Raw genomic sequence first — 17,745 nt, forward strand, 5'->3', positions numbered from 1 at the left:
CCATGGGGACACCCCCAGGGGGACACCGCCACTGGGGGACACCGCCCTCCCCATGGCCACCAGCATGGGGACACCCACCGGGGGGACACGTGGGGGTTGGGGGGGGGGCACCAGGGGGAACCCCCATGGGACACCACCGGGGGGGACAGGGGTCGGGGGGGCCACCACCACCCGTCCCAGGGCCACCACCACGGCCACCAAGGTGCCACCACGGTGCCACCGCCCCCAAGGATGTGCCACCCGGGGGGCCCTTCACCCACCGGTGGCGGCCACGGGGAGGTCCCAGATTTTTTTCGGGGGGGGGGTCCCGGTGGCGGGGGGGGTGGCAGTGGGGGGGAGGTGACACGGGGGACACTCGGGGACCTCACCTCGTGGTGCTCGCGGCTCCAGCGCCCGTAGCGCTCCGCCTCGGCCACCAGCTCGGCCCCCAGGCGCTCCGAGAAGAGGGGAAGCGGTAAACGTCGGGGCAGGGCTGCAGAGGGGGGGGACACGGAGCTGGGGGGGGCACCCCAAAAAAAGCGGGGACCCCCCCCCCGAAAAAAAAATGGGGGGGGTGGTCCCTCCTCCACCCCAGAGAGGGGTCCCCAGAAGTCCCCAAAAGGTCCCCGCGGTCCCTTACGGGTACAGCTGGGGGGGGGTAAATGTTGGGGTACGGCTGGGGGGGGCACCCCAAAAAAAGTGGGGACCCCCCCGAAAAATAAATGGGGTGGTGGCCCCCCCTTCCCCCCCCCAAAGGGGTCCCCAAGGGGGTCCCCAAAAGGTCCCGGGGTCCCGCAAGGCTACCGGGGGGGGGGGGCCAAAAGGGGGGGGTCCTCAGGGTTCTGGGGGGGGGGAGTGCTCAGGGTGTTGGGGGGGGGGTCCCAAAAGGGGGGGTCCTCAGGTTTTTTTTTGGGGGGAGTCACCAAAAGGGGGGGTCCTCAGGTTTGTTTTTGGGGGGGTCACCAAAAGGGGGGGGTGGATCCTCAGGGTTTTGGGGGGGTGTGTGCTCAGGGTGTTGGGGGGGGTCCCAAAAGGGGGGGGTCCTCAGGGTTTTGGGGGGGGGGGTGTCACCAAAAGGGGGGTCCTCAGTTTTTTTTTGGGGGGGGGATCACCAAAAGTGGGGGGGGGGGGTCCTCAGGGTTTTTTTTGGGGGGGGGTCCCAAAAGTGAGGGGGTCCCTTTTAGGGGATGTCCGTTTTGGGGGGGGGGGTCCCTTTTTTTGGCGGGGGGTGGGGTGTTCCCTTTTTGGGGGGGGGAGGGTCTCTGCAGCCCCATGGGTGCTCCTGGGGGGGGGGGGGGGGCTGTGCTTTTGGGGTCTATTTGGGTTTTTTTTCTTTGGGGGGAGGAGCAATGAGGGTGAGTGGGGGGGGGGGGAGTCACGGGAGGGCAGTCCTAGAAAATTCGGGGGGGGGGTCCTAGAAATTTTGGGGGGGGGCGGGTGTGGCCCCCCCCCCCCCCCGGTACCTCCTCATAGAGATCCTCATCGAAGATGCGGCTGTAGTTCTCGTGCAGGTACTTCTCCTCCCAGTCCTGGGGCGGAAGGCTTACTGGGATGAACTGGGAGGAACTGGGAGGGGGGTCCGGGGGGGTCCGGGGGGGGGCACGGGACCCACCTGGGGGTTGTCGGGGAGCTGCCAGAGGTCGGGGTGCAGGCGGGAGGTGTTGTAGGAGCCAGCGGCCAGGAGGTGCCCGAAGTCCTCCCGGTTGGTCACGTGCAGGAAAATGCCCTGGGGGGGGGGGCACGAGGTGTGGGACCCGCCCCCCCCCCCCCCCCAAAATAAAGGGACCCCCGCCCCCCAAAAAAAAATCCCGGGGGGAGCCCCCCATGTGTCCCCGAGTGGGATCCCACATGGGGGGGAGGGGGAGGAGGGGAGGGAGTTGGGGGGATGGGGGGGGTCAGGGGATGGGGGGGTCAGGGTGGTAATGGGGGGGCTGGGGAGGGGCAGGGGGTTGGGGGAGTGGGATGGGGTGTCAATGAAATGGGGGGGTCAGGGTGCTAAAGGGGGTGCTGGGGGGCGGGCAAGGTGCTGAGGGGGCTTAGGGGGTGCGGGGAGGCTCAGGGTGGTAAAGGGGGGGGGGTTGGGGTGCTGGGGGGGGGTCAGGGGGTGGGGGGGTCAGGGTGCTAAGGAGGGGGTGCTGTGGGGCTGGGGGGGGGGTCAGGGGGTGCGGGGGGGTCAGGGTGGTAAAGGGGGGGGGGTTGGGGTGCTGAGGGGGGTCAGGGGTGGCGGGGGGGGTCAGGTGGTAAGGGGGGTGTTGGGGTGCTGGGGGGGCGGACAATTTGCTGGGGGGGGGGTCAGGGTGCTGGGAAGGGGCCAAGATGGGGGGGGGGGGGGGGACAGGGTGCTGGGGGGTGGTCAGTGGGTGCCAGGGGGATATTGGGGTGCTGGGGGGGGTGTCAGGGTGCTGGGGGCTCAGGGTGCCCGGGGGGGGTTTTGGGGTGTTGGGGGGTGGGGGTGGGGGGGTTGGTGGGGGGGGGGGTCGGGGGGGTTCGGGTGCCGCACCCTGTCGCGGGCGCTGCGGCAGAAGGCCATGTCGGGGTCGGTGTCCTCCTGGGCGAAGAGGCGGCGCCCCCCAGCGCCCCCGCAGCACCGCCCCCGCCACCAGGTAGGCCTGGCTCAGGTACGGCACGTTCCACACCCCGCTGCGGGAGGGGGCGGGGCCTCAGCGACACGCCCACCCGCCGGCCACGCCCACCCGGCCCCGCCCACCCATCTAACCACGCCCACCCATAGCCACGCCCACCACATGGACCCCCCCCCAGCCACTCCCCTCTTCCATGGCCACGCCCACCCTCAATGGCCACGCCCACCCTCAATGGCCACGCCCATCACGACCACGCCCACCACGACCACGCCCACCACGACCACGCCCACCCATAGCCACACCCACCCCCTGAACACCCCTCCCAATTCCCCCTCCCCCCACGGCCACACCCCCCCACTCACCCAAGACCACGCCCACCACCAGTGCCACGCCCACCGTGGCCACAGCCCCACCCACTCACGACCACTCCCACCTCTGGCCACGCCCACCGCCCTACCCACAGCCCGCCCGCACCCCCCAGGTGCTCGCTATGGGGGTGTGGCCTGTGAGGGACACGCCCCCCGTTGAAGCCACGCCCCCAACCCGGGAGGGCCACGCCCCCTGCCTTGCTGACACGCCCCCTTCAGGGGAGGGGCTTCAGGAGGGGTGGGGCCTGCAGAGGGGCGGGCCTCGACAGGGCGGGGCTTCCATAAGAGGGGTGTGGCTACCATGGGGGTGTGGCTTCCGGAGGGGGCGGGCTTCTGCAGGGCGTGGGTCCTTCCATGGGCGGGGCTCCCCTCTCGGTGGGCGTGGCCTCAGGGAAAGGGGGCGTGGCCATCACTCCCAGCTCCAATAAGGGTGGGTGCCAGAGGGGGGCGTGGCCAATGGGCGTGGCCTGGTGGCGCAATCGATGGGGGCGTGGCCTGAGGGGCGTGGCCTGAGGGGGCGTGGCCTGAGGGGGCGTGTCTCACCGGCGCTTGCCCTGCACGATGTCCACGTAGTCCTCGGAGCGGGCGTAGAAGCCGTCAGGGCTGAGGGCGCCCCAGAAATTGGACCAGAGCTTGCCGGGGCGAGACAGCAGCGGGGCCAGCACCGGGCTGGGGGCAGATTAGGGTCAGATTAGGGGGGCAGGGGGCAGATTAGGGTCAGATTAGGGGGGCAGGGGGCGGATTAGGGGCAGATTAGGGAGGTAGGAGGCAGATTAGGGGCACATCAGGGGGGCAGGGGGAGATTAGGGGCAGATTAGGGGGGCAGGGGACAGAGTAGTGGCAGATTAGGGGGCAGAGGGCGGATTAGGGGCATATTAGGGAGGTAGGGGGCAGATAAGGGGCATATTAGGGGAGCATGGGGGCAATTTGGGGTGCAGATTATGGGGAAAGAGGGCAGATTAAGGAGGCAGGAGGGGCAGATAAGGGGGCAAGGAGGCAGGATTGGGGGGGAAGGGGCAGATATAGGGGGCAGATTACAAGGGCAGAGGAGCATTTGGGGGGCAGATTAGAGGGGGAAGGGGGCAGATTAAGGGGCAGAGGGCTGACTGGGGGGCAGGAGGGGCAGATTGGGGCAGTGGGCAGATTAGGGGGGCAGGAGGGGCAGATTAGGGGCAGGGGGCAGATTAAGGGGGCAGGGAGGCAGACTGGGAGGGAAAGTGGCAATTTGGGGTGCAGGGGGACAGATTGGGGGTGCCGGGGGTGAAGTCAGGGTGCAGGGGAGCTGATTAGGGGGGTAGGGGGCAGTTTGGGGTGCAGGGACAGTTGGGGGGGCACTTGGGGGGGGGGTCAGGTTCTGGGGACATTTTTGGGGGGTCACTTTGGGGGGGTCAGGTTTGGGGGGACATTTTTGGGGGGGTCAGGTTCTGGGGGACATTTGGGGGGGTCACTTTGGGGGTCAGGTTCTGGGGACATTATTTGGGGGTCACTTTGGGTGGGGGGTCATGTTTGGGGGACATTTTTGGGGGTTTACTTTGGGGGGGTCAGGTTCTGGGTACATTTTGGGGGGGTCACTTTGGGGGGGTCAGGTTTGGGGGACATTTTTGGGGGGGTCAAGTTCAGGGGACATTTGGGGGGTCACTTTGGGGAGGTTAGGTTCGGGAGGACATTTTGGGGGGGGTCACTTTGGGGGGGGGTCAGGTTTGGGGGACATTTTGGGGGGGTCAGGTTCTGGGGACATTATTTGGGGGTCACTTTGGGGGGTCAGGTTCTGGGGACATTTTTGGGGTCACTTTGGGGGGGGACAGGTTCGGGGGGACATTTTTGGGGGGGGGGTTCACTTGGGGGGGGCCACGCACCGGTTCTGGCGCAGGAGGGCGCGCAGGGCCCCCCGGTGCGTCAGCGCCATGTCCGCGTCCAGGCTCAGGTAGTGCTGGCACTGCGCGTCCTGCCGGCACGCGTCCCTGGGGGGGGGGACACCGCTGACACCGCGGTCCCCAAGGACACCCGTGTCCCCCCCCGCCCCCCCCCCCCCCAGGGCCACCCGTGTCCCCCCAGGGCCACCCACGTCCCCCAAGGGCACCCGAAATCCCCCAGGGCCACCCGTGTCCCCTTGTCCCCCTCCCCAATGTCCCCATGCCCCCCCCCCACACCCATGTCCCCCTCGATGTCCCCCTGCCCCCCCCCATGTCCCCGTGTCCCCCCCATCCCCCAATGTCCCCATGTCCCCCTGCCCCCCCATGTCCCCACGCCCCCCGATGTCCCCATATCCCCATGCCCCCCCCATGTCCCCACGCCCCCCCGATGCCCCCCCCCCACGTACATGCCCATGTCCCGCGCCTCCCCTGCCCCAGCGCCTCCTCGGGCCCCACGAGGGTGACGGAGGCGAAGTGACGGCGCAGCCGCGGCCACAGCGCCGCGACGTGGGGCTCGTGGTGCACCTCCTGCGGGGACACGGGGACACGGGGACGTGGGGACACGGGGGGACACGGGGGGGACAAGGGGGGACACGGGGGGACAAGGGGGGACAAGGGATATGGGGACACGTGGGGATATATGGGGATAAATTGGGACATACGGGGACACGTGGGGACATGGGGGGACACGGGGGACATGTGGGGATATAAGGGGACATGTGGGACATGGGGACGTGGGGACACGGGGGGACACGGGGGGACACGGGGGGACACGGGGGTATAAGGGGACATGGGATATGGGGACACGTGGGGATATATGGGGATAAATTGGGACATATGGGGACATGTGGGGACATGGGGGGACATGGGGGGACATGGGTCGGTATCAGGGGTCATGGGATATGGGGACACATGGGGACACATGGGGACACGGGGGGATATATGGGGACACGGGATATGGGGACATGGGGGACACAGGACGCGGGGACACGTGGGGATATGGGGGAATGTGGGAATATAATGGGACATGGGATATGGGGACATGTGGGGACACATGGGGACACGGGATGTGGGGACACGGGGGGACACGGGGGGACACGGGGGGATATAAGGGGACATGGGATATGGGGACACATGGGGATAAATTGGGACATATGGGAACACGTGGGACATGGGGGGACACGGGGGACATGTGGGGATATAAGGGGACATGTGGGGACACGGGGACACAGGGGACACGGGGGGACATGGGCGGGACACAGGGGGATATATGGGGATATAAGGGGACATGGGATATGGGGACACGTGGGGACAAATTGGGACATATGGGAACACGTGGGGACATGGGGGGACACGGGATGTGGGGACATGTGGGGACACAGGGGGACACGGGGCGATATAAGGGGACATGGGATATGGGGACACGTGGGGACACATGGGGACATGGGGGGTGCGGGGACACAGACGGGTTTTGGGGTGTGGGTTTCAGGGTGCAGGGTTTTGGGGTGGAGGTTTTGGGGGTCAGTTTTAGGGTTTGGGTTTTGGGGTGCAGATTTTGGGTGCAGGTCTTTGGGGTGCAGGCCTTGGGGTTGCACATTTTAGGGTGCAGGTTTTGGGGTGCAGGTTTCAGGGTTTGGGTTTCAGAGTTTGCGTTTTGGGGTGCAGGTTTTGGGATGCAGGTTTTGGGGTTTGGATTTTGGGGTTTGGGTTTCGGGGGTCAGGTTTCGGGGGTTGGGTTTTGGGGTTTGTGTTTCTGGGTTTGTGTTTTGGGGTATAGGTTTCGGGGTTTGGGTTTTGGGGTTAGGTTTTGGGGTTTGGGTTTTGGGGTGCAGATTTCAGGGTTGGGTTTCGGGGGTCAGGTTTGGGGTTTGGGTTTTGGGGTGCAGCTCACGCGGTTGTGCAGGAAGAGGCGCAGGCGGGCCTGGGGTAGTCCCAGGCCAGGAGGCGCTGGAGGAACTGGGGCAGGAAGGGGGTGGGCTGCTCCACGAACACCCCCACCAGCACCCACGGCAGCTCCTCGTCCTGGGGGGACCGGCCGTGGGGCACCCCACATCCAGGGGGCACCCCACAGCACCCCAAAGCACCCTAAAGACCCTGTGGGCGCCCCACAGCCCCCAAAAGCACCCCAAAATCTTATGGGGTTGCCCGCAACCCCAAGGGAACCCCAAAACCCTATGGGGCAGCCCACAGCCCCAGAAGGACCCCATAACCCTATAGGTCACCCCACAGCCCCCAAGGGGACCCCAAAACCCTATGGGGCAACCCACAGCCCCAAAAAGACCCCACAACCCTATAGGCCACCCCACAGCCCCCAAGGGGACCCCAAAACCCCCCAAAGCACCCCAAAAGCACCCCAAAATCCTATGGGGTAGCCACAGCCCCAAGGGAACCCCAAAACCCTATGGGCCACCCCACAGCCCCCAAGAGGAGCCCAAACCCCCCAAAGCACCCCAAAAGCACCCCAAAACCCTGTGGGATAGCCCACAGCCCAAGGGAACCCCAAAACCCTATGGGGCAGCCCACAGTCCCAAAAGGACCCCAAAACCCCCTCAGCACCCACAGACACCCCACAGCCCCACGGGGCACCCCACAACCCCAAAAGTACCCCAAAACCCTATAGACCACCCCACAACCCACTAAGGCACCCCAAAACCTCCCAAAGCACCCCAAAATGCTATGGGGCACCCCATACCCCCCTCAGCACCCACACACACCCCAGAGCCCCCAAGGGGGCCCCAAAACCCTATGGGGCATTCCATGACCCCAAAAGCACCCCAAAAGCCTATGGGGTACCCACACAGCCCCAAAGACACCCCAAAACCCTATAAGCCACCCCACAGCCCCCAAGGGGACCCCAAATCCCTATGGGGCACCCCATACCCCTCTCAGAACCCACAGACACCCCACAGTCCCCCAAAGCACCCTAAAACCCTATAGGCCACCCCACAACCTCCAAAGGCACCCCAAAACCCCATGGGTCACCCCACAGCCCCAAAGGCACCCACACACCCCCATGAGACACCCCACAGCCCCCAAGGGGACCCCAAAACCCCATGGGGCACTCCACAACCCCCAAAAGCACCCCAAAACTGTACAGACCACCATCCACCCCCCCATTTTTGGGGGAACACCCGATTTTTTGGGGTCCCCCCCATTTTTGGGGTCCCCCCCATACCATGAGACTCTCGAGGGGCCGCAGGTCCCGGTCACAGACCCCACAACCACCCCAAGGACCCCCCTCATTTTTTTGGGGTCTCCCAAATTTTTTAGGGTCCCCCCCATTTTTTTAGGATTCCCCCAATTTTTAGGGTCCCCCCAATTTTTTGGGGTCCCCCCCATTTTTTCGGGGTCCCCCCCATACCGTGATACCCTTGACGGGCCTTAGGCCCCGGTCGCAGACCCCACAGCCGCCCCCCAAGGACCCCACCCCATTTTTTGGGGTATCCCCCATTTTTTAGGGTTTCCCCATTTTTTGGGGTCCCTCCCCCTTTTTTGGGGTCCCTCCCCCTTTTTTGGGGGTCCCCCCCGTACCGTGAGACCCTCGAGGGGCCGCAGGTCCCGGTCGCAGTCCCCGCAGCCGCCCTCGTAGGTCCAGCCGGCTGGGATGTAATTCCCCAAATAATTCAGCTGCAGCTTTATAGGGTTTGGGGTGACAATAGGATTAGGGGGGGCAGTGGGGTTCGGGGGGGCTGTAGGGTTTGGGGGAGCCCCCAGGGGAAAAGAAAAACCTTGTAGGGGACCCCACCGCTCCCCCCCTGGCCCTATAGGGACCCCACAAAACTATACGGAACCCTGGCAACCCCCCGACCCTATAAGGACCCTACAAAATTACAGGGGATCCCTGCACCTCCTTCAACCCCATAGAGATCCCACAACCTTCTAGGGGACCCCAGGGCCCCCCACTTCCCCCTACAAACCCCACAACCTTACAGGGGACCCCAACACCCCCCCCCCCGGCCCTATACGGACCCCACAGAACTGTAGGGAGCCCTGGCAACCCCGTGACCCTATAAAGACCCTACAAAACTTTAGGGGACCCCAGTGCCACCCAGAGCCTCCTGCAGGACCCCAGCGCCCCCCACTCCCCCCTACAAACCCCACAACCTTATAGAGGACCCCACTACCCCTCCCGGCCCTATAGGGCCCCCCCCGTCCCTATAAGGGACCCCGCTGTACCTTTGTAGGGCCGTTCCCGTGGATGACCACGGGCAGGGTGTCGTACGCCACGTTGCGGGCCCGCACCCGCCCCGGCTCGAATTTGAGAACGACCTCGTCTGCGGTTATAGGGGAAATTTGTAGGGCCGCCGGCCGCCCCAAAACCCCACAAGGGCCTTTTAGGGGCCCGACCCCATAAAAAACCCCACTGATCCCCCCCCGTTACCGATGGCCCCGTTGAGGTTCTGGAAGATTTGGGAGCGATGGTCCAGGGCCAGCCCCAGCTCTGCCTGTGGGGGGAGGTTTTGGGGTTTTGTGGGGCCTTAAAAGGGTTGGGGTAGCCCTAAAAGGGTTTTGGGGTCTCAGGGTAGGGTTTGGGGTCCCCAGAAGGGTTTGGGATCCTGGGAAAGGATTTAGGGTCCTGGGGGAGGGGGTTGGGGTTCCTGCGTTAGGATTTAGGATCCCGGGACAGGATTTAGGATCCTGTACCAGGATTTGGGGTCCTGGGGCAGGATTTAGGATCCCATGGGGTTTTGGGGTTCCCGTGCCAGGATTTAGGATCTCCAAGGAGTTTCAGGGTTCCTGTGGCAGGATTTAGGATCCTGGGTCAAGATATAGGATCTTGTGTCAGGATATAAAATCCCATGGGGTTTTTTGGGGTTCCTGTGCCACGATTTAGGATCCTGGGGGAGTTTCAGGGTTCCCGCGTCAGCATTTAGGGTCCCGGGGCATGATTTAGGATCCCCAGGGGGATTTGGGATTCCCATGCCAGGCTTTGGGTTCCCGTGGCAGGACTTGGGATCCCGGCGCAGGATTTAGGATCCCTGAGGAGTTTCGGGGTTCCCATGTCAGCATTTAGGGTCCTGGGGCAGGATTTAGGATACCAGAATGATTTGGGATTCTCACGCCAAGATTTAAGATCCCGGGGGTTTTGGGGTTCCTGCACCATGATTCAGGATCCCAGGGCAGCATTTAGGGTCCCGGGACAGGATTTAGGGTCCCGGGACAGGATTTGGGGTCCCAGGACAGGATTTGGGGTCCCAAGAGTTTTGGGATTACCGTGCCAGGATTTAGGATCTCATGGACTTTTGGGGTTCCTGGGGCAGTATTTAGGATCCCATGCCAGGATTTAGGATCCTGGGGGAGTTTCGGGGTTCCCGTGCCAGGATTTAGGGTCCTGGGACAGGATTAGGATCCCAGAGCAGGATTTAGGATCCTGCGGCAGGATATAGGATGCCTTGGGGTTCTGGGGTTCCCACGCCAGGATTTAGGATCCCCGGGGAGTTTTGGGGTTCCCATGTCAGCATTTAGGGTCTAACGTCAGCATTTAGAGTCCCGGGGCAGGATTTAGGATCCCAGGAGGATTTGGGGTTCCCGTGCCAGGATTTAGGATCTCAGGGGTTTGGGGGTTCCCGGGGCAGGATTTGGGATCCCGGGGCAGGATTTAGGGTCCCAGGGCGGGATTTAGGGTTCCCAGGGGATTTGGTGTTCCTGTGTCACGATTTAGGACCCCTTGTCAGCATTTAGGATCCTGGAGAGATTTGGGATTTCCGTGCCAGGATTTAGGATCTCACAGGGTTTTGGGGTTTCCGTGCAAAGATTTAGGATCTCATGGGATTTGGGGGTTCCTGCACCATGATTTAGGTTCCCAGGGCAGCGTTTAGGGTCCCAGGGCAGGATTTAGGGTCCGGGGGGGGTATTTGGGGTGCTCACGCGCAGCGCGGGGTCGAGGTAGAGGCGGCTGTAGAAGAGCTGGTCGTCATCGTCGTCCCGATAGCGCCAGCGCTCCACCAGGCGCCACACGGTGGGGGCGAATCCCACAAAACCTTATTTTTTTTGGGGGGGGGCAAATTTAGGGTGGGGGGACACCCCCCCCCCCAAGGCAACCCTAAAGTCCCCCCCCCGAAGCAGCATGACCCCAAAGAACGACGTGGGCACCCCCAATCCCACAAACTGACCCCCCTCCCAAACACCCCCCCCTTAAATCCTTAACCCTAAAAATTTCATGCCCCCCCCCCCCCAAGGACCCCTCCCCAAAACCCGTTACCCCAAACAGAAACCCCTCAGGGACCCCCTTAAATCCTCCCCCCTAAGACCCCATAGCCCCCCCAAACCTTCCTATAACCCCCCCAACCCCTCCATAACCCCCCCAATCCCCCTATAGTGCCCCCATAATGCCCTATAACCCCCCCAATCCCCCCTACAGCCCCCCAAACCTCCCTATAATCCCCCCAAATTCCCCTATAACCCCCCCAAATCCCCTATAACCCCCTATAACACCCCCAAACTCCTCTACAGCCCCCCAAACCCCCCCATAACCCCCCCAAATTCCCCTATAACCCCCCAAATCCCCTATAACCCCCCATAACCCCCCAAATTCCCCCATAACCCCCCCAAATTCCCCTATAACCCCCCCAAATCCCCTATAACCCCCCATAACCCCTCCATAACCCCCCCAAATTCCCCCATAACCCCCCATAGCCACCCTACAACACCCCCATAACCCCCCCCAAACCCCCCTATAACCCCCCCAGATCCCCTATAACCCCCCCATAACCCCCCTATAACCCCCCCAAATTCCCCCATAACCCCCCCAAATGCCCCCATAACCCCCCCAAATCCCCTATAACCCCCCTATAACACCCCCAAACTCCCCTAGAGCCCCCCAAACCCCCCCATATCCCCCCCAACCCCCCCATAACCCCCCCAATCCCCCATAGCCCCCCCGTACCCCCCGAGTTGAGGTAGCGCTTCCCGGTGCCGGCGGGGGGGTAGGCGGGGGCGAGCCCCCACTGGGGCCAGCAGAAGGCCTCGGCCGAGAACAGCGCCCGCGCCCCCCCCGGGCGAACTTGGCCAGCAGCTCCTGGGGGCCCGCAGCCAGCACCACGTCGTAGCTGGGGGGGGGGGGGACACGTAGAGATTGGGGGGGGGGTCGGGGACACCCCCGGCACCCCAAAATGTCCCCGCACCGCTCCCCCCAACCCCCACCCCCATGTCCCCCTGCCCCCCCGTGCCCCCCCATGCCCCTATTCTGCCCTTGTCCCCCCACCCCCCATTACCCCCCACCCCCCCATTACCACCACACCCCCCCATTACCCCCATGCCCCCCCCACTCCCCTGCCCCCCCGTGCCCCCCCTTTATCCCCCATTCCCCCCTTTATCCCCGTGTCCCCCCTTATCCCCCCCCATTAACCCCCCACCCCCCCATGCCCCCCCCATCCCCCTGTTCCCCCTTATCCTCCTGACCCCCCCTTAACCCCGTGCCCCCCATTACCCCCCCACCCCCCCATCCCCTACACCCCCCCCATTTTCCCCATGACCCCCCCACCCCCCTATTTTCCCCATGCCCCCCCGCCCCTCCGTGCCCCCCCGTCCCCTATTCCCCCCTTATCCCCCCTTATCCCCCTGCCCCCACATCCCCCTCTCCCCCCCCTTATCCCACACCCCCCACACACCCCCCTGCCCCCCCCTTATCCCCCTGCCCCCCCCCCGCGCCCCCCCGCCCCCACCTGTCCACGAAGAGCACCACGAGGTCGTGGCGGTCCCGCAGGGGGGCCAGGTGGGCCCGCAGCCAGCGCACCTTCTGGCCCCCCCCCACCGTGTGCGCCACGTCCCCCCCCCGCCACGCCTGGCCCAGCCCCAGCGTCTGCGGGGACATGGGGGGGGGGGGTCACCTCGGGGGGGGGAGGGGGGTTCACCCCAGGGCAGGGGGGGCGCAGTGGTGATCCCCCCCGCCCCCTTTTTGGTGACCCAGAATCCCCCCTCCCCTTTAGGTCCCCCCCCCCCACACTTGGGTGCCCCCCCCAGAACCCCCCCATCCTGGGTGCACCTCCCCAGGACCCCCCCCGAATTTGGATGCCCCCCCCAAGACCCCCCCCTACATGGGTGCCCCCCCCCCAAGACCCCCCCTACATGGGTGTCCCCCCCAGGACCCCCCCATGACCCCCCCCAATTCCTGGGGTCCCCAACCCCCCCCCCCGCTGTTCATTGCCCCTTCCCCTTAGCTGCCCCCCCCCCCACGTTGGGTGCCCCCCACCGGGTGCCCCTCTCCTTTGTGTGCCCTCATCCCCTTGGGTGCCCCCCCCTTAGTTGATGCCACCACCACCTTGGGTGCCCCCCCCCCCTTAATTGGGTGCCCCCCCCTGCCTTGGGTGTCCCCCCACCTCATTGGGTGCCCCCCCTGGGTGCCCCCCCCAAGGTGCCCCCCCCCGCTTTTGGTTGCCCCCCCCCCCCCTTGGGTCCGCCCCCCCCTTAGGTGACCCAAGCACCACCTTGGGTGCCCCCCCACCACGTCGGGTGCCACCCCCCACCGGGTGCCCCCACCCATTCGGTGCCCCCCCCCCACCTGCACGGTGTAGTTGAAGAAGCGAGCGGAGCGCAGGAAGCGCTCGTAGCCCTCCGTCGCCTCTGTCGCCACCGTCACCACCAGCAGCTGCTCTGGAGGGGGGGGGGGAGCGTGACCCTTGCCCCCCCCATGACCTTTGACCCCCCGTGACCCCTGAACCCCTGTGACCCCTGACCTCCCTGTGACCCCCTGCCCCAGTGACCCCAACCCCCTTCGTTGCACCCCATAGTGACCCAAATCCGCCCTTCGGGTGACCTCTGACCCCTCCTTGATGACCTTTGACCTCTCCTTTATGACCTCTGACCCCTCCTTGAGGACCTTTGACTCTCCTTGATGACCTTTGACCCTCCTTGATGACCTTTGACTCCATCTTGGCGACCTCTGACCCCCCCGCTCCTCTGACCCCCCCCGATGACCTCTAACCTCTCCCTGGTGACCCTTGACCCCCATCATCACCCCCCCCACCCCCCACTGACCCCAAATCCCCCTCCTGGTGACCTCTGATCCCTCCCTGGTGACCTCTGACCCCCTCCTCATTGCCCCCCGGTGACCTTTCACCCCCTTCATCCCTCCCCGGCAACCTCTGACCCCTCCCCGGTGACCCCTCACCCCCTCCCCCATGACCTCTGACCCCCCCATTACCCCTCCCCCGTGACCTCTGACCCCTCCTTGCTGACCCCTGACCCCTCCTCGGTGACCCCTGACCCCTTCATCCTCCCCCCCATGACCCCCAGCCCCTCCCTCATGACCCCCTGACCCCCCTCCCCCACGACCTCTGACCCCTCCCCGTGACCCCTGACCTCTCACCCCCTCCCCCATGACCTCTGACCCCCATTACTGTCCCCCTCCCCCCTCCACTCTTCCCTCCCCGCCCCCTCCCCGCCCCCCCCGCGCCCTCTGACCCCTCCCCTTTGACCCCTGACCCCTGGGCCGGGCCCTACCGGGGCTCAGCTGCCGCTGGGGGGTGGCGGGGGGCAGCAGCAGGGCCAAAAGCGCCAACCGCAGCACCGGGGCCATGGCGGGACCTGGCCGGGACCGCTCCGCCGCAGCTTCACCCCCGACCGGGCCCCGAGCCCCCCGCCGGCCAATCAGAGCCCTCCGACCCGCCCCCCGCCCTCCCTCCCGCCAATCACCGCCCGGCCGCCCGCCCCCTGCAGCCAATCAGCGCGCGGCGGGCGGGGCCGAGGGAGTCCCGCTGCCACGTTGCCAGGGGAAAGGGGCGGGGCCGGGGAGGATGGGGCCGGGACCACCAAGATGGCGGCGCCGCACACAAGATGGCAGCAACGGGGGAAGGGCGGAAGTGGCTGCAGTAAGAGCGGAAGTAGCGTCAGGGAAGGGCGGAAGTAGCCGCGGAAGCGGCTTTGCGGACCAAAATGGGGGAGAAAAAAGCGTCAGGTACTGTCGGGGCCGCGCCGCGGGGCCTGCTCGAGGGTCCTTCCCGGGCTCCGAACCCCCGGGGGGGTCCCGGTGTCGGTGGGAGGCCGTGGGGGGGGCTCTCGGTGACTTGAGGGGGGGTCCCGGTGCCCCCCGGTATCCCCCGGTGCCCCCCGGTATCCCCCGGTGCCCCCCCGGTACCGGTTCAGGGCCTTATGGAGGGCTCCCGGTGCCTCAGGGCAGCCCTAGGAGGGCCTCGGGGGGCTCTCGGTGACCCGGGGACGGGTCCCGGTGCCCCCCCCCATATCCTCCGGTGTCCCCCGGTGCCCTCCGGTGCCCCGCGGTACCGGTTTGGGGCCCTGTTGAGCGCTCCCGGTGACCCACCACAGCCTCAGGGGGCTCTCGGTGACCTGGGGAGGGGTCCTGGTGCCCCTCCGGTGCCCCCCGGTATCCCCAGTGCCCCCCGGTTTCCCCCGCTGTCCCCCGGTACCGGTTTCGGGCCCTTTGGAGGGATTCCAGTGACCCAGAACAGCCCCGGGAGGGCCTTGGGGGTCTCTCGGTGACCTGGGGAGGGTTCCCGGTGCCCCCCCGGTGCCTTCTGGTACCAGTTCAGGGCCTTGTGGAGGGTTCCCGGTGACCCAGGGCAGCCCTAAGAGATCCTGGAGGGTCTCTTGGTGACCTGAGGGGGGGTCCCAGTGTCCCCCCGGTTCCCCCAGTACCCCTCCAGTATCCCCCAGTCCCTCCCCGGTATCCCCCAGTGCCTCCCAGTATCCCTCGGTGCTCCCCGGTACCAGTTCAGGGCCCTTTGGAGGGCTCCCGGTGACCCGCCACAGCCTCGGGGGGCTCTTGGTGATCTGGGGGGGGGTCCTGGTGCCCCCCCTCGGTGCCCTCTGGTACCTGTCAGGGCCCCATAGAGGACTCCCCGTGTCCCACCACAGCCTCGGGGGGGCTTTCGGTGACCGGGACTCGGCTCTTTTGGTACCTGGGAAGCCGCCGGGTGGAGGCTCCTGGTACCGGGGCTTGATTCCCGTTAACGGTGCCCGGTTTCAGGCCGGGTACCGGAGGCGGCGCAGCGGCGCGTCCTGGACCGGGCGACGCGGCAGCGGCGGCTGAACCGGCAGCTGGAGGCCCTGGAGAACGACAACTTTGGCGACGACCCCCAGGCGGGGCTGCCCCGGCCCGGCAAACGCCTCCCACACTTCGCCGACACCGCCGAAACCGGTACCGGGGGTCCCCGGGGCTTGGGGGAGGGTTCTTGGGGGTTTTTGGGGGGTCCCATGGGGGTTTTTGGGGTCTCCATAGGGAAGAAGAAGAAGAAGACGCGCGGGGACCACTTCAAGCTGCGCTTCCGGAAGAACTTCCAGGCGCTGCTGGAGGAGCAGGTGGAGGAGTTTGGGGGGGTCTTGGGGGTCCTGAGGGGGTCCTGAGGGGGTTTAGAGGGTTCCTGAGGGCATCCTGAGGGGCTTGGGGGGTCCTGAGAGGGATTTGGGCATCCTGAGGGGGTCCAAGGTGTGTGTGTGGGGGTCCTGAGAGGGGGCCGAGGGGGTTCTGACGGGGCTTTGGGGGCTCTGAGGGGGCTGGGTGAGGTTTGGGGGGTCCTGAGGGAAGGCTGGGGGGGGTTGGGGGGTCCTGAGGGGGTCCTGGGGGGAGTTGGGGGATCCTGGGGGAGTCCTGAGGGGGGAGTTGGGGGTCCTGAGAGGAGTTTGGGGGTCCTGAGGGGGGGCTGCAGGGGGAGTTGGGGGGTCCTGAGGGGGTTTTGGCGGTTCTGAGGGGAGGCTGGGGGAAGGTTGGGGGTCCTGAGAAGGGGCTGGGGGGGGCTTCGGGGTCCTGTAGGGGGTTTGGGGGGTTTTGGGGGTCCTGAGGGGGGCTGCAGGGGGTCCTTGGGGGGGTTAGGGGGGGTTCTGGGAGTGTTTGGGGGATGCACTGGGGCTTTGAGGGGGTTCTTGGCGTGGTCCTGGAGCTTTTGGGGGTCCTCAGGTGTGCTTGGGGGCTTTTGGGGGCTTTTTGGGGAATAAACCTGGAATGGGTCTGGTGAAGGCTTTTGGGGAGAGTTTTGGGGTCCCAGCAAGGACCGGGGTCTTGGGGGTTCATCTTGGGGGGTCTTGGGGGTTCATCTTGGGGGGTCTTGGGGTTCATCTTGGGGGTTCTGCGACCTCCATGGGGCACCTTTGGGGTGCTTTTGGGGGTGATTTGGGGCTGTTTAGGGCTGTGGAGGGATTCCTGGGTGCGATTTTGAGAGTTTTGATTGGTTTTCGTGTTTCTGCCCCAGAACCTGAGCGCAGCCGAAGCCCCCAACTACGTCTCGGCTTGCGCGGCCCCCTCGCGCCTGCCCCAGCGCCACTTCTGCGCCGTCTGCGGCTTCCCCTCGGCCTACACCTGCGTCACCTGCGGCGCCCGCTACTGCTCCAGCCGCTGCCTGGGCACCCACCAGGACACCCGGTACGGGGATATGGGGACATGGGGGGCACCAGGACACCCAGTATGGGGACGGTGGGGACATGGGGATATGGGGGATGGACCAGGACACCTAGTTTGGAGACACTGGGGACATAGGTGATGCACCAGGACATCTGGTTTGAGGATGTGGGGAACTGGGGACGCATCAGGACACCCAGTGCGGGGACACTGGGGACATGGGGTTATGGGGGATGGACAAGGACACCCAGTATGGGGATGCTGGGGATGCGGGGATGTGGGGGACGCGCCAGGACACCCAGTACAGGGGGACAGGGACATGGGGACAGCCCCTGCTGCTCTCAGGGGACACCCCAGGACCCTCAGTACGGGGACACATGGGGCGGGCACTGGGACAGAGCCGGGGGGGGACACAGGGGCACTCCCTGACCCCCGCCTCTCCCTGCAGGTGCCTGAAGTGGACGGTGTGACGGGGACGCTGCCACTACCCTGGGGACAATAAAGGCACTCGTGCGCCACCCTCTGCGCTCGTCTGTGCTCTGTGGACCAGGTCCATGCCCGCTCCCCTTTAAGACATCTCCTAAGTTCAAGATGGCCGACTTGCTGTGGACTGG

General features: G+C 65.7%; 1 protein-coding gene and 1 pseudogene across 2 annotated transcripts; one reads left to right on the plus strand and one right to left on the minus strand.

Annotated features, from left to right (window-relative positions):
• Positions 1 to 315: 315 nt before the first annotated feature.
• LOC310890412 (multifunctional procollagen lysine hydroxylase and glycosyltransferase LH3-like) lies at positions 316 to 14,416 on the minus strand (annotated as a pseudogene). The gene is made up of 16 exons (XR_014589249.1): positions 14,284 to 14,416; positions 13,343 to 13,434; positions 12,507 to 12,643; positions 11,729 to 11,891; positions 10,711 to 10,823; positions 9,224 to 9,287; positions 9,019 to 9,116; positions 8,374 to 8,475; positions 6,734 to 6,864; positions 5,246 to 5,370; positions 4,786 to 4,890; positions 3,473 to 3,598; positions 2,480 to 2,619; positions 1,592 to 1,705; positions 1,443 to 1,508; positions 316 to 472 (listed from the first exon to the last, which is right to left on the minus strand). The product of XR_014589249.1 is annotated as a multifunctional procollagen lysine hydroxylase and glycosyltransferase LH3-like (transcript).
• A 175-nt stretch (positions 14,417 to 14,591) lies between these two features.
• Positions 14,592 to 17,651, plus strand: ZNHIT1 (zinc finger HIT-type containing 1). Its single transcript, XM_083852777.1, has 5 exons — positions 14,592 to 14,737; positions 15,767 to 15,937; positions 16,019 to 16,098; positions 16,986 to 17,155; positions 17,580 to 17,651. The coding sequence occupies exons 1-5, from the start codon at positions 14,716 to 14,718 to the stop codon at positions 17,599 to 17,601; spliced, it is 465 nt and encodes a 154-aa protein (XP_083708903.1). The 5' UTR covers positions 14,592 to 14,715; the 3' UTR covers positions 17,602 to 17,651.
• The last annotated feature ends 94 nt before the right edge of the window (positions 17,652 to 17,745 follow it).

The sequence above is a fragment of the Anser anser genome (assembly GCF_964211835.1).
Source record: "Anser anser genome assembly, contig: HAP1_SCAFFOLD_544, whole genome shotgun sequence".
Lineage (NCBI taxonomy): Eukaryota > Metazoa > Chordata > Aves > Anseriformes > Anatidae > Anser > Anser anser.

Excerpts from the sequence above, each read along its gene's own strand:
- ZNHIT1 (XM_083852777.1), top strand. The coding sequence starts at position 14,716 with ATGGGGGAGAAAAAAGCGTCAG. Across the intron at positions 16,099-16,985 it reads AGGCGCTGCTGGAGGAGCAG|AACCTGAGCGCAGCCGAAGC; the intron begins GTGGAGGAGTTT and ends TTTCTGCCCCAG. Across the intron at positions 17,156-17,579 it reads GGCACCCACCAGGACACCCG|GTGCCTGAAGTGGACGGTGT; the intron begins GTACGGGGATAT and ends CTCTCCCTGCAG.